The 13,557-nt window shown below is 47.5% G+C and overlaps 1 protein-coding gene across 1 annotated transcript in view; it reads right to left on the bottom strand.

Moving 5' to 3' along the window:
* Positions 1-2,018: 2,018 nt before the first annotated feature.
* The window catches only part of LOC145357069 (adiponectin receptor protein 1-like), a 29,472-nt gene continuing 17,933 nt past the window's right edge, over positions 2,019-13,557 (bottom strand). The window contains exons 7-8 of the mRNA XM_080210153.1: positions 10,677-10,870; positions 2,019-2,937 (exon numbers count right to left, since the gene is read on the bottom strand). Coding sequence (XP_080066279.1) covers positions 2,809-2,937; positions 10,677-10,870 — 323 coding nt within the window. The 3' untranslated portion in view covers positions 2,019-2,808. The remainder of the gene's footprint in view (positions 2,938-10,676; positions 10,871-13,557) is intronic.

Genomic DNA, 13,557 nt, shown 5'->3' with positions numbered 1-13,557 from the left:
CATGCGTACGCAGCTACGGCGGGTCACGTGAACAAGGTGCAACCAGAATGTATCTGAATGTTGGAAGGGGCGGGGCGGAGGGAGACGGATGGGATAATGTTCTCTTCGGAATTCCCATTTGAATCTTGAACTCCCAACTTGAATAAATTTCAGTAAAATGTAGAGAAATTTAATAATTTTATTATTAAAGGGGGATACGGATTGGAGGGGGAGGGGGTTGGGGGGAGACAGAGGGGGGGGGGAGACAGAGGGGGAGGGGGTGGGGGGGAGACAGAGGGGGAGGGGGTCGGGGGGAGACAAAGGGGGGAGGGGGTTGGGGGGGAGACAAAGGGGGGAGGGGGTTGGGGGGAGACAAAGGGGGAGGGGGTTGGGGGGGGAGACAAAGGGGGAGGGGGTTGGGGGGGGAGACAAAGGGGGAGGGGGTTGGGGGGGGAGACAAAGGGGGAGGGGGTTGGGGGGGGAGACAAAGGGGGAGGGGGTTGGGGGGGGAGACAAAGGGGGAGGGGGTTGGGGGGGAGACAAAGGGGGCAACAAAAAGGGAGAGCGGGAACAAAAAGGGGTGAGTTGCAGATTCCATTGATGACTAGGGGAGGAACTTCAGCCAAGCACCAGAGATGAAGGAGAGGTTGAACAAATAAAAAGCTGTTGAGATTTCATAGTAAATGGGAAGCCAAACCTAAGGCAGTAAATAGCAAGGGATAATTAAGAAATGTCAGCCAACATCCAGAAATGAAGCTCATGGCTGTGTTGTCTGTCTACTGAGGCTTGGGGTAAAACAGTGCTGGAATTAAGCCTCGAATGTAGCATTGGACTTGGATATCCATAACACCAGGGTGCCTGGAATATCTATGAAGCTGCTTTGTACTATGCTGAATGTTTGTCATATAGCTTAGCATTTGTTTGGGAATGGATAACAGCATGCAGAGGTAGTGTATGAAACAGAGGGCCAGTCTGGGTTCCAGAATTACAGTTCCATAGCGATGGGCTTTCATGCTGTGGACAATGAAATTCTGGCAAAGCAATTGCCACACCAGCAAGTTAGATGAACAACAGGAAAGTTATCAGAGCTGTCATGGAATAAGCTGTACCTCTGAACTGATTAACACCAGCTCTAAACCTTGTGCATGTTTAGGGTCCAAAAGTCTTAATTCTCACCATCGGGTGGCACAGTGATTGGCATTGCTGCCTCAGTGCCAGGGATTCAGGTTCGATTCCCAGCTTGGGTCACTGGGTGGAGTCTCCACGTTCTCCCTGTGTCTGCATGGATTTCCTCCGTGTGCTCTGGTTTGCTCCCACAGTCCAAAAAATGTGCTGGTTAGGTGCATTGGCCATGCTAAATTCTCCCTGTGTATCAAACAGGCGCGAGTGTGGTGACTAGGGGATTTTCACAGTAACTTCATTGCAGTGTTAATGTCAACCTACTTGTTACACTAAATAAAAATTTTGAGGATTTGGGCAAAATGTCAGATGTTGTTGTTTGTCCATCGTCGTCGATGAGGACCTCAACACCATTAGATGTAAGCTGTACCTCTAATGTGGTTAGAAAATGCCAAAGAATTGTGATGATTTTGTCTATGATCACCCAGCTAACCAAAAAAAAACAAGAATCTGCTTATTGCCATGGTTACTGGTACAACAAACCAGCACTCTTCATTTATGAGCCAAACAATAAATGCGTGAAGGGAAGATGTTTGAAAAGTTGACCATGCCACTTTGGAGAGCTGTGGAGGTCAATGTCTAAGATTTCCCATCCTGTGCTGTGTGACCAGCTGTCCATACAGTCAACCTAATTCATTCTGAGACTGCCTTTCAGAAGATGGTCGTGAGCTGCCTCCCTGAACCATTGCAGTCCATGTAATGCAAGCACACCGACATTGCTGTTAGGGAGAGAATTCCAGGATTTTGACCCAGCGAGTTTTATATATTTTATATATCTCCAAATCAGGATAGTGTGCAGCTTGGAAAATAAACTTAATTAATCACAAACCAAATAAGAAATATTCAGTCAGGTCTAGAGCAACTTTTTTATTGCAGGGTACAGATCACTCACCTCTATCAGTGCGTCCATTCCAGCACTGTCTATTTACAACAGAATAGATCCCGCCCCGCCACCCACCAAGATTTAACTTACAATGCCTGTGAAGAAATTTACATATCTATAAAGGCAATCAGAAAACCCCTTAAAATAAATACTGTTCCACACACATGACTGAATATAAAGTGCCCGCACGTCAGAGCTACCATACTGTTAGGTTTAATTTTCCCCTCCATCACACTTGGTCACTATCCTTGTAACAGGTCTTGGCGACTGAGGGAGATGAGCTGAGCAGAATGAGTGACGTAGCATGAGTAAAGTGCTCAGTAAGCCAGTGTTCACCAGAATACTGCCCAGGATTACCCCGGCTTCACACAGGGCAGGCACTTCCCATCAGTCAAAACGTGAACTGGTCATGGCGTTGCAAGGCCAGATTTATTCTATGTTTGGAAGAGTTGGCCAACAGGAGCTCCCAAGGTCACCATCTCTCTGGGGACTCTCCCGACAGACGTTACTGCGACTGAGGGGAGATGGGGAGGGGGAAATCACACTAACATGAGCCCAGCCTCTCAGCAATTCCTCCACTCCCCAACCCTCACCCATTTCAAGTGTTCACTGACAAAAGAGGCCGTCCATTTTGTTTTCTCTTGTTTCTGAGGTGAGGGAGGGCAAGAAGGGAACATTTACTTGTTTTGAAAAAAAAAGAAAAAGGAAAAAGTTTCAATGCACTTTAGGCCTCGTTGGTAGAGAATTCTCTACAGTAGTCCCGAGTCTCAGAGCAATGAATCATCTGTGCAACCTCCCTCCAGCCCATATCGGAATTCCTGCAGGTTGGAAACGCCATGGAAGTGAACAAAGGCTGCAACTACCACCAGGACGTGGAATAGCTGGTGTGACTGGAACTGGGTAGAGAAAAGAACAAGTGTTGGTTAGTAATCGCTTGCTAGTCACTGCGTTGACTGTTCACAGTCAACTATTTAAAACAACATTGCATTTCTTTAGCAGCTTCCCTGACCTCAAATTTGATCGCCCAATGAATTAAGCACAGGCATTGTTGTGATGCAGGAAATGTAACCGCCAATGTGCGCACAGCAGGCTCCCACAAACAGCAATGTGATACCTAGCGGGAAATCTGTTTCTCTGCCTTAATTCGAGGGATAATTTATTGGCCAGTGCTCTGGGAAGAACAAAAGCAAAATACTGGAAATCTGAAATAAAAACAAAAATGCTGGAAATACTCAGCAGGCTTGGCAGCGTTGATGGAGAGATAAACAGTTAATGTTTCATCAGAACCATTCTAACCTGAAATACTAAATACCCACTAAACCAATGCTAAAAAACAATTGATTAAAAACAAGGTGTCGATGATTGCCTCAGTGAAACAATCTAGCGGGTAGCTGAACCATGGCAAATTTGACAGTTTGATAACTGATTTGTGCAGAGCTAATAGAACCACTCTACAATTTCCTTTAACATCTGTGAATTTAGGTGGTGTGAAATTAACCAGGGCTCCCAGTCCTGGTGGTTATCCAGCAACCTGTACTGGAACAGTGCATGTAAACATAAACAGGGTGAGTACAGAAGTGCTGCCTCCAAGAGCCAAACATCGGTTGATACTGTATCTGTGGGGATGGTTCGAGAGATTGATCATCATACTGCTACCCAGAAAGGAGATACTGTCTTCAGGAGGGAGTTTGGGGAGGGAGCTGAAGAGAAACCTGGGGAGCATTGCAAGGAGACAGATTGCAAACAGACTAAATCCTCACAATTGATCCCATTAGCTCTTGGTCACTCCCTCAATGTCAGGTGGAGAATCTGCATTCATCCAAAAACTAATACCTCTCATATGGTGGCATGGACTTGAACTCTGACCTCAGATAATATTCAGTCAGCAGTTCCCATCCAATGCTTCTTTTCTTTTTTAAATGGGCAAACAATCTCATTTGAACTGAAAGACTTTACACTTAATAATGCATCACTGATGCATCATCATTTTGCTGTCCACTGACTTGAACCTCATCCAGGTGAAAGCTCTGTGACAACAGACAAGAGAGAACCCTTGATGATGTAATGCCTACACCCGTCCAGCGTCGATCTCAATACTGAAACGTAGCGTTCAGTCCCAGGGGAAGGTCTCGGTCCCAGCCTCAAAATACACCAATCCGACAGGAATCTGTCACCGACATTGCTCATTGTTCTCCGGAGTAGTGTACTTGGAGAGTGCTGGTGGCTGGTGAGTGTTGAATTTGCGAGTTAGTTTTTTTTTCTCTATTGCCAGTTCGCGGGGTTTTTGTTTGTTTTCGCTTTCCATAGCGGGAGCTAGGCGCGGGGGCAGTCGGGAAGGGAGCGCGGGAGTATAAAAAGAAGGCCGCAGTAGACAGCGGGCAGCAGAGTGAGGTGGGTGCAGAGTGAGTGCTGTAAGGGCTTTGGCTCACAGGGCTTTGGCAAGGTGAGTTACTGGTCCATTTTTTCCTGTTTTCCATTTCTGTGTCCATAACTCTAAGGGTGTTCAGGTAAATGGCAGGGTCCTTGGGGAGACGCATCAGCTGTGTTAGGTGCAATATGTGGGAGTTCCTGGAGACGACGCGTCTCCCGAAAGTCCACATCTGCACCAAATGTCTGGAGTTGCAGCATTTGAGGGCCCGGGTTAGGCAACTAGAGCTGTGTCTGGAAGATTTATTTTTAGTCAGAACAAGGCAATAATGAATAGGAACCACGGTCACATGGAGATCCCAGAGCCTGGGGGGGATGGGTGGGTTACTGTTAGGAAGGGGAAAAAGAAGGGGAGTCATGGTACTAAGACCACCCCAGAGATAGTCTCCCAAAATATCAAAGGTAAGGCAACAACTGGGGTAGAAAGGGCAAGAGAGGAAGACCAGAATGTCTCACAGGGAAGGGGGCTGGATGTGAGATGGTGGTGGGGGATGGGAGGGTTAAAGGAATCGATAGGCGGTTCTGTGGGCAAAAGCGGGACTCCAGGATGGTAGTCTGCCTCCCTGGAGCAGGGGTACAGGATGTGTCGGAGAGGGTAGAGGGAATTTTGAAGGGCAAAGGGACCCAGGCTGATGTAATTATACACATAGGAGAGAAGGACGTAGGAAGGAAGAGCAGGGGGGATATACGTAGGCAGTTCAAGGAGTTGGGGGCCAGGCTGAAGTGCAGGGCCTCCATGGTGGCGTTCTCTGGGCTGCTGCCAGTGCCCAGTAATAGCGGGGCTAAGAATAATGAGATCCTACAGCTGAATGTGTGGCTGAAGGATTGGTGCAGGACAGAGGGTTTTACTTTTGTAGACCATTGGGAAGTCTTTGTGAGGGAAGGGCACCTGTACAAGTGGGATGGGGAACATTTAAATAGGAAGGGCACAAATATTTTAGCTGGGAGGTTAGCTGGAGTGTTTCGGCAGGGTTTAAACTAATATGAAGGTGGGAGGCGGGGGGAGGTGGAGAGAGGAGGCAGATAGCTCAGTAGGCACTGGGATTGGGAGTGAGTTGGGTGACAGGGTAAGTCTGGATGAGAGGAAAATTCCCCAGGAGGAGGATACGAATGGGCCTGTAGATCTTCAGTGCATCTGTTTTAATGCGAGGAGTGTGACGGGTAAAATGGATGAACTTAACGCCTTAATGTTCACAAGGAATTTAAATGTGGTGGCAGTGACGGAGACGTGGTTAAAGGAAGGCCAGCACTGGCAACTAAATATTCCTGGGTATAAGTGTTTTAGGCACGACGGAGGAGGGTCGAAAAGAGGAGGGGGAGTGGCGCTGCTAGTTAGGGAGCACATCACAGCGGTGCAGAGGGAGGATAATATAGAGGAGTTAGGAATTGAGTCTCTGTGGGTGGAGTTGAGGAATAGGAAGGGAGCGATTACTATGCTAGGGGTGTACTACAGACCGCCCAACAGCCCATGGGCAGTGGAAGAGGGTATATGTAGAGTCATTTTGGATAAATGTAGGCAAAATAGGGTTGTTGTAGTGGGAGATTTTAATCTCCCTCATGTGGATTGGAAGGTGCCTAGAGCTGGGGGTTCAGACAGGGAGGAATTTGTAAAATGTGTACTGGAAGGGTCCTTGGAGCAGTATGTAGATAGCCCTACTACAGAGGGGGCTATACTGGGTTTAGTTCTGGGTAATGAGCCGGGTCAGGTGGTTGAGGTTGTAGTAGGTGAACATGTGGCTAACAGTGACCACAACTCTGTCTACTTTAAGATATTAATGGAAAAAGATGAGTGCTGTCCTAAGGGGAGGGTGCTAAATTGGGGGAAGGCTAGATACAGCCGGATTAGGCAGGAACTTAGGGATACAGACTGGGATAGGCTGTTGGAGGGCAAGTCCACGTTCGGCATGTGGGAGTCTTTCAAGGGAAAACTGAAATGGGTGCAGGAAAGACATGTGCCGGTTAAGAGGAAGGACAGGAAAGGTAGGATTAGAGAGCCGTGGATTACTAGAGATATTGAGGACTTGGTCAGGAAGAAATGAGAGGCGTATGTTAGGTCTAAGAAACTGGGGCCGGAGACAGCATTGGAGGAATACACAGAGTGTAGGAGGGATCTCAAAAGGGGAGTTAGAAAGGCAAAAAGGGAGCATGAAATGGCTTTGGCAGGTAGGATTAAGGAAAATCCAAAGGCGTTTTTTACTCCTATGTCAGGAACAAAAGGATGGTTAGAGGAGAAACCGGTCCTCTCAGGGACAGAGGAGGGGAACTGTGCTTAGAGTCCGAGGGAATGGGGAAGATCCTGAATGAATACTTTGCGTCGGTATTCACGAAGGAGAGGGGCTTGATGTCTGGTACAGTCTTGGAGGGAGCTGTAGACCAATTGAAGGAACTATCCATTAAGAGGGAAGTGTTAGGGCTTTTAGGTAGCATTAAAACTGATAAATCACCGGGGCCTGATGGCATTTATCCTAGGCTGCTTAGGGAGGTGAGAGATGAAATTGCTGGGCCTCTGATGCAAATCTTTGTCTCTTCTTTGGACACAGGTTAGGTCCCAGAGGATTGGAGGATAGCGAACGTGGTACTTAAAAAGAGTAGGAGGGATAACCCTGGTAACTATAGGCCGGTGAGTCTGACGTCAGTGGTAGGCAAGTTGACGGAGAGGATTCTTAGGGATAGGATATATGAGCATTAAGAGCGTTGCGATCTGATTAGGGATACGCAGCATGGCTTTGTTAAGGGGAAGTCTTGCCTTACGGATCTGGTAGAATCTTTTGAGGAGGTGACAAAAACGGTCGACGAAGGACGAGCTGTTCATGTTGTCTATACGGATTTCAGTAAGGCGTTTGACAAAGTCCCTCATGGTAGGTTGGTTGAAAAGATTAAGGCTCATGGAATACGGGGCCAGGTATCTAGGTGGGTTGAGAACTGGCTTGGTAGGAAGAGACAGAGAGAAGTATTGGAAGGGTCCTTTTCTAGCTGGAGGTCTGTCACTAATGGTGTGCACAGTAAAAAGTCTGACAACACCAGGTTTTAGTCCAACCGATTTATTTGATAATACTCACAAGCTTTCGAGGGGACTGCCTCTTCATCAGGTGAATGGAGAGTTCTGGCCTCAGACAGAGCATATAAAGCACAGACAGTTTAGAGATTACTGATTAGAATGCGAATCCTTACACCTAACCTGCTGTTCAAGACCTGAAGTGGCTGACAATGTGAGTGGAAGGAGCACTGATCACAGGTTACAGAGATGTGTATTGTCTCCAGACAGTACAGTAAGTGAGGTTTTGCAAACCCAGGCAAGTCACGGGGGTTACAGATAGTGCGACATGAACCCAAGATCCCTGTTGAGACCGTCCTCATGTGTGCGGAACTTGGCTATCAGTCTCTGTTCAGCGACTCTGCGCTGTCGTGTGTCGTGAAGGCCGCTTTGGAGAATGCTTACCCGAAGGTCAGAGGCTGAATGCCCGTGACCACTGAAGTGTTCACCAACAGGAAGGGAACAGTCTTGCCTGGTGATTGTCGAGCGATGTTCATTCATCCGTTGTCGTAGCATCTGCATGGTCTCCCCAATGTACCATGCTTCGGGACATCCCTTCTTGCAACGTATCAGGTAGACAATGTTGGCTGAGTTGCAAGAGTATTTACCATGTACCTGGTGGATGGTATTCTCACGTGTGATGATGGTATCCATGTCGATGATCCGGCATGTCTTGCAGAGGTTGCTGTGGCAGGGTTGTGTGGAATTGTGGTCACTGTTCTCCTGAAGACTGGGTAGTTTGCTGCGAACAATGGTCTGTTTGAGGTTGTGTGGTTGTCTGAAGGCAAGAAGTGGGGGTGTGGGGATAGCCCTGGCGAGATGTTCGTCTTCGTCAATGATATGTTGAAGACTCCAGAGAAGATGTCGTAGCTTCTCCGCTCCAGGGAAGTACTGGACGACAAAGGGTACTCTGTCCACTGTGTCCATCACACGTGAGAATACCATCCACCAGGTACATGGTAAATACTCTTGCAACTCGGCCAACATTGTCTACCTGATACGTTGCAAGAAAGGATGTCCCGAAGCATGGTACATTGGGGAGACCATGCAGACGCTACGACAACGGATGAATGAACATCGCTCAACAATCACCAGGCAAGACTGTTCCCTTCCTGTTGGCGAACACTTCAGTAGTCACGGGCATTCAGCCTCTGACCTTCGGGTAAGCATTCTCCAAGGCGGCCTTCACGACACACGACAGCGCAGAGTCGCTGAACAGAGACTGATAGCCAAGTTCCGCACACATGAGGACGGTCTCAACAGGGATCTTGGGTTCATGTCGCACTATCTGTAACCCCCGTGACTTGCCTGGGTTTGCAAAACCTCACTTACTGTACTGTCTGGAGACAATACACATCTCTGTAACCTGTGATCAGTGCTCCTTCCACTCACATTGTCAGCCACTTCAGGTCTTGAACAGCAGGTTAGGTGTAAGGATTCGCATTCTAATCAGTAATCTCTAAACTGTCTGTGCTTTATATGCTCTGTCTGAGGCCAGAACTCTCCATTCACCTGACGAAGAGGCAGTCCCCTCGAAAGCTTGTGAGTATTATCAAATAAATCGGTTGGACTAAAACCTGGTGTTGTCAGACTTTTTACTGTGTTTACGCCAGTCCAACGCCGGCATTCCCACATCATGACTAATGGTGTGCCACAGGGCTCAGTACCGGGACCTCTTCTTTCTGTAATATACGTAAATGACTTGGAAGAGGGAGTAAGTGGTGTGATCAGCAAATTTGCAGACGACACTAAGGTGGCTGGATTGGCGGGCAGTGAGGAGCAGTGTCTGGCAATACAACGGGATATAGATAGGCTGGTATATTGGGCAGATATATGGCAAATGGACTTTATCCTGATAAATGTGAGGTGATGCATTTTGACTGAAATAATGTAGGGGGGAGTTATATGATAAAGGGTAGACCTATAAAGAATATAGAAACGCAGCAGGACCTGGGGGTGCAACTGCACAAGTCTTTGAAGGTGGCAGTACAAGTGGAGAAGGTTGTGAAGAAAGCTTATGGTATGTTAGCCTTTATAGGAAGGGTTGTAGAGTATAAGAGCTGGAGTCTAATGTTGCAGTTGTATAGAACGTTGGTTGGGCCGCATTTAGAGTACTGCGTCCAGTTCTGGTCACCTTACTACCGGAAAGACGTGGAGACCCTGGAGAGAGTGCAGAGGAGGTTTACCAGGATGCTGCCTGGCATAAAAGGACTGGGTTATGAAGAAAGATTGAGCAAATTGGGGCTGTTTTCCCTTGAAAGACAGTGACTGAGGGGAGATCTAAAAGAGGTGTATAAGATTATGAAGGGTATAGATAGAGTAAACAGTGGTAAGCTTTTTCCTATGTTAGAAACGCACAGTATGAGGGGCCACGGGCTTAAAGTGAGGGGGGCGAGGTACAACACGGGTGCTAGAGGGAGGTTTTTCACACAAAGGGTAGTGGGGGTATGGAATGCTCTGCCAGGCAAGGTGGTGGAGGCAGGTACACTGGAGTTGTTTAAAATTACTTAGACAGGCACGTGAGTGGGTTGGAGATGGAGGGGTATTGGAGATTGTTTTAAATAAGGTTCAGGAGCCTTGGGACGTCCCTGGTAATGTATAAGGATGTGGAATGATACTAATGTTTTTCTCTTTTAATTCGGTCCGCCTTGTTGTCCAACGAGGGGCATACACGCGATGGGTTGTACAAGGGCTGCTCTTGGTTGTTCGAGAATAGCCTAGTACTTCATGTCGTTAGTGTACGCTTAAACTGGACCAGATGCTGGGCAACACGACAGCTCAGTGATTATCACTGTTTGCTGTGCAGACACATGGATTTGGGCCAGTGTCTGTGGGAGTTTGTGCATTCTCCCCGTGCTTGCGTGGGTTTTCTCCGGGTGCTCCGGTTTCCTCCCACACCCCAAAGATGTGCTATTAGGCTGACTGGTGGTAATAAATTGTCCCTAAATTAGTTTTCCCTCAATGTGGAATGCCATAAGCATAGATAAGGGTCATGGGTGGAGGGGGGACTCGTAATGTTTAAATGGTGGCGCGGGCTCATTGGGCCGAAGGGCCTGTTTCCCAGGCTATTTTTGTTCTTTGACAGATGTCAAGGCAACTTGGAGCTCACTGATCTGGACAAGGTCAGCTGCATAACAGGGTGATAACTGGTTGAAAAGTTGAATTGTACATTACCCAGATATCACATTTGCCAGGGAAGAATCGTTCTGGAATTCGGGCAGCATATAAACCAGCCCCTGTGATGTACATTGCAGCCATCAGGAAAAACCAGCCCATCTGCCCAACAGTTGTCGCTTTTACAAAACCTTCAGCGATGGTGAAATGTAGAGTGGGGACGATACCACTCAGACCGAGACCGAGAAACACACCTGGAGAAACCAATGGAACAGGGGTGAATACACAACTCTCACACACTGCTATCAACAATAGGTGCTGCAACCAGGCAACCCTGCACAGTCAATGGCCATCCACATTACACACATTGTCTGGAAGCAGCAACTTTCATTTATATGGCAGCTTTAACATAGTAAAATGACCTAAAGTGCTTCATAAAAGCAATCACCGGACAACACCTGGAGGAGCTTTTAGAATCAATGATCAAAATGGTGGGTTTGAAGGAGGCAAGGGAGGGACAAGGTTCAGAGAGGGAAATTCTCCAATTAGGATTGGGTTATCGATGCTGGAGTGATTAAATTGGCCAAAATTGGGATGGCATCGAACTCCTGAGGGCAAGAGCTTACAGAGGACGAGGCCATGGAATACCTGAAAACAAGCATGTGAATTTTACTTCACTACAAAACCCCACTACTGAACTGGAATTGGAATATCAGTTGTACTGCTGCCTCACAGCACCAGGGACCCAAGTTCGATTCCAGGCTTGGCTCATGATCTGTGCAGAGTCCGTGTTTGTATGAGTTTCCTCCGGGTGCTCCAGTTTCCTCCCACAGTCCAAAAGACATGCTGGTTAGGAGCATTGGCCATGCTAAATTCGTCCTCAGTGTACCCAAATAGACGCTGGAGTGTGGCAACTAGGGAATTTTCACAGCAACTTCATTGCAGTGTTAATGTAAGCCTTTCTTGTGACATTAATAAGTAAACTTGTTAAAGTTGAAATCAGGAAATTCATTGCCACCAGCATATGCAGTTTCATTGACTGCTAACATCATCCTTGTGCATGTCAAATCCCTGTTTATAGCAACTCCCCGCCACTCTCTCCCACTTCCTCCAGAACTCCTCCGCATCTCCCACCACTCCCACTTCCTTTAGAGCCCTCTGCCATTCCCGCCAACATCCTCCAGAGTCCCCCGCCTTTCCCTCCCACTTTCTCTAGAGCACTCTCGTCAGTATTTCCCACTTCCCTGAGGCCACTCATCACTTCCTTTGCCACTGATTTCTTTCCCCTACTTAATCACCCCCACTCATTGCCCTCTCCCATCCCTCATTCTCGTCACTTCTCCTGCAGCTCCTTGCCTTTCCCACTGTTTTTCCTCTCCACTTACTCCAGCTCTCCAGAAGCGTGTCAGCAAAGGAAGCAGCAGTGAAGAGATGGGGCAGGGAAGGATGATACAAGAAACTGGCGACAGGAGCATGGAGGTGCCACATGGGAAGCTGGAGGAAGTGGAGGAACATGGGAAGCAGCGAGGAGAATGGCAAAGATCCACAGCGGAACCACAATAGTTCCAGGCATTCTTTGCTACCTTTGTTTGTTTTAATGCAGACAGCTATCTGGACAGTTGCAGGATCCTGACTGCATCTGCATATATGCAAGCAGTGCTCTCTCCATCATCCTGAGGCAGAAGCAAACACAGCCATTTAAAATTGTTGTGTTTCTTATCTTGGAGCCAGTAACAGTTAACTAGCTCATGCATGATGAGTACAACTTGATGCCTATTAAAACACAGGCAGCAAAGTTAAGGATGATTGAATTTGGGAGAGGGGAAGATGGGAGACTGCTCCAGTGTGTATTACACTAGTCATATCTAAAAGTAACAACATGAATGAGGATAAAGGAGCAAATCATCTGAGGCAGCAACAGATTCAGGCTACATTAGAAATGTGGTAATAGAGATGGTGCAGACGTGGTCAGGAATTCAGCTTGGTCTAATGTGACGCCAAGGTTGCAAACATTCTGGTTCAGTCTCAGTCCCAGACAGCGCAATGGGCTCGGTGACTAAGGACCGGGCAATGGCTTTGAACTTCCCAATGTTTAGTTGGATATTGGACAATTGAAAAACAATTGAGAGAGAATGGAGCATTGAAAGAGTAGTGAAGTAGAGCTGGGAGTTCTCAGCATATATGTAGAACCCACTGTGTTATTGGAGGATGTCACAGTGCACTCTGGTTTCTCTCGATCCTATAAATATTTGTATTGGAGGATGTCACAGAAAGGCATGAGAAGTAGCAAGAGGCCACAGATAGAACCTTGAGGGCAGTGGGCTGGAAGCAGAGAAAGAAGACATTTCAAATGATATTCCAGCTACGATTAGATAGACAGGAATAGAACCAGGCTAATGCAATTCCATCCAGCTGGACGATGGCAGAGTGGCTTTGGAGGAACTTGTGTGGGGTGAACTCTGTGAAAAGCTACAGACAAGATGAGAAGGACAGATGGGAACTTTACCTTTGTACCAGTCATAGGATTTCATCTATGATTTCAGAACAGCCATTTCAGTAAAGTAGCTGGGACAGAAAAATGAGCGTGCACACTACTCATACACGGAGCGTGCACACTACTCATACACGGAGCGTGCACACTACTCATACACGGAGCGTGCACACTACTCATACACGGAGCGTGCACACTACTCATACACGGAGCGTGCACACTACTCATACACGGAGCGTGCACACTACTCATACACATGGACTATGCACACTGTTGAGTCTGTATGATTTGCTTCACTTATTGTATGGTGGAGTTTCTGGTGCAGATGGAGGAGGAGAAAGTGGGTTCCCGGACACGCGTCCTTTGTTTGAATAGAGGGGAGTATGGTAGGATGAGAGAAGAATTGGCAAATGTGGACTGGGGGAGTGCGTTGGAAGGTAGGTCTGCTGA

The sequence above is a fragment of the Carcharhinus amblyrhynchos genome, chromosome 22 (assembly GCF_965287045.1).
Source record: "Carcharhinus amblyrhynchos chromosome 22, sCarAmb.v2.hapA, whole genome shotgun sequence".
NCBI lineage: Eukaryota > Metazoa > Chordata > Chondrichthyes > Carcharhiniformes > Carcharhinidae > Carcharhinus > Carcharhinus amblyrhynchos.
The sequence above is the reverse complement of the archived record's forward strand: the minus strand, read 5'-3'. Positions and strand labels throughout refer to the sequence as shown.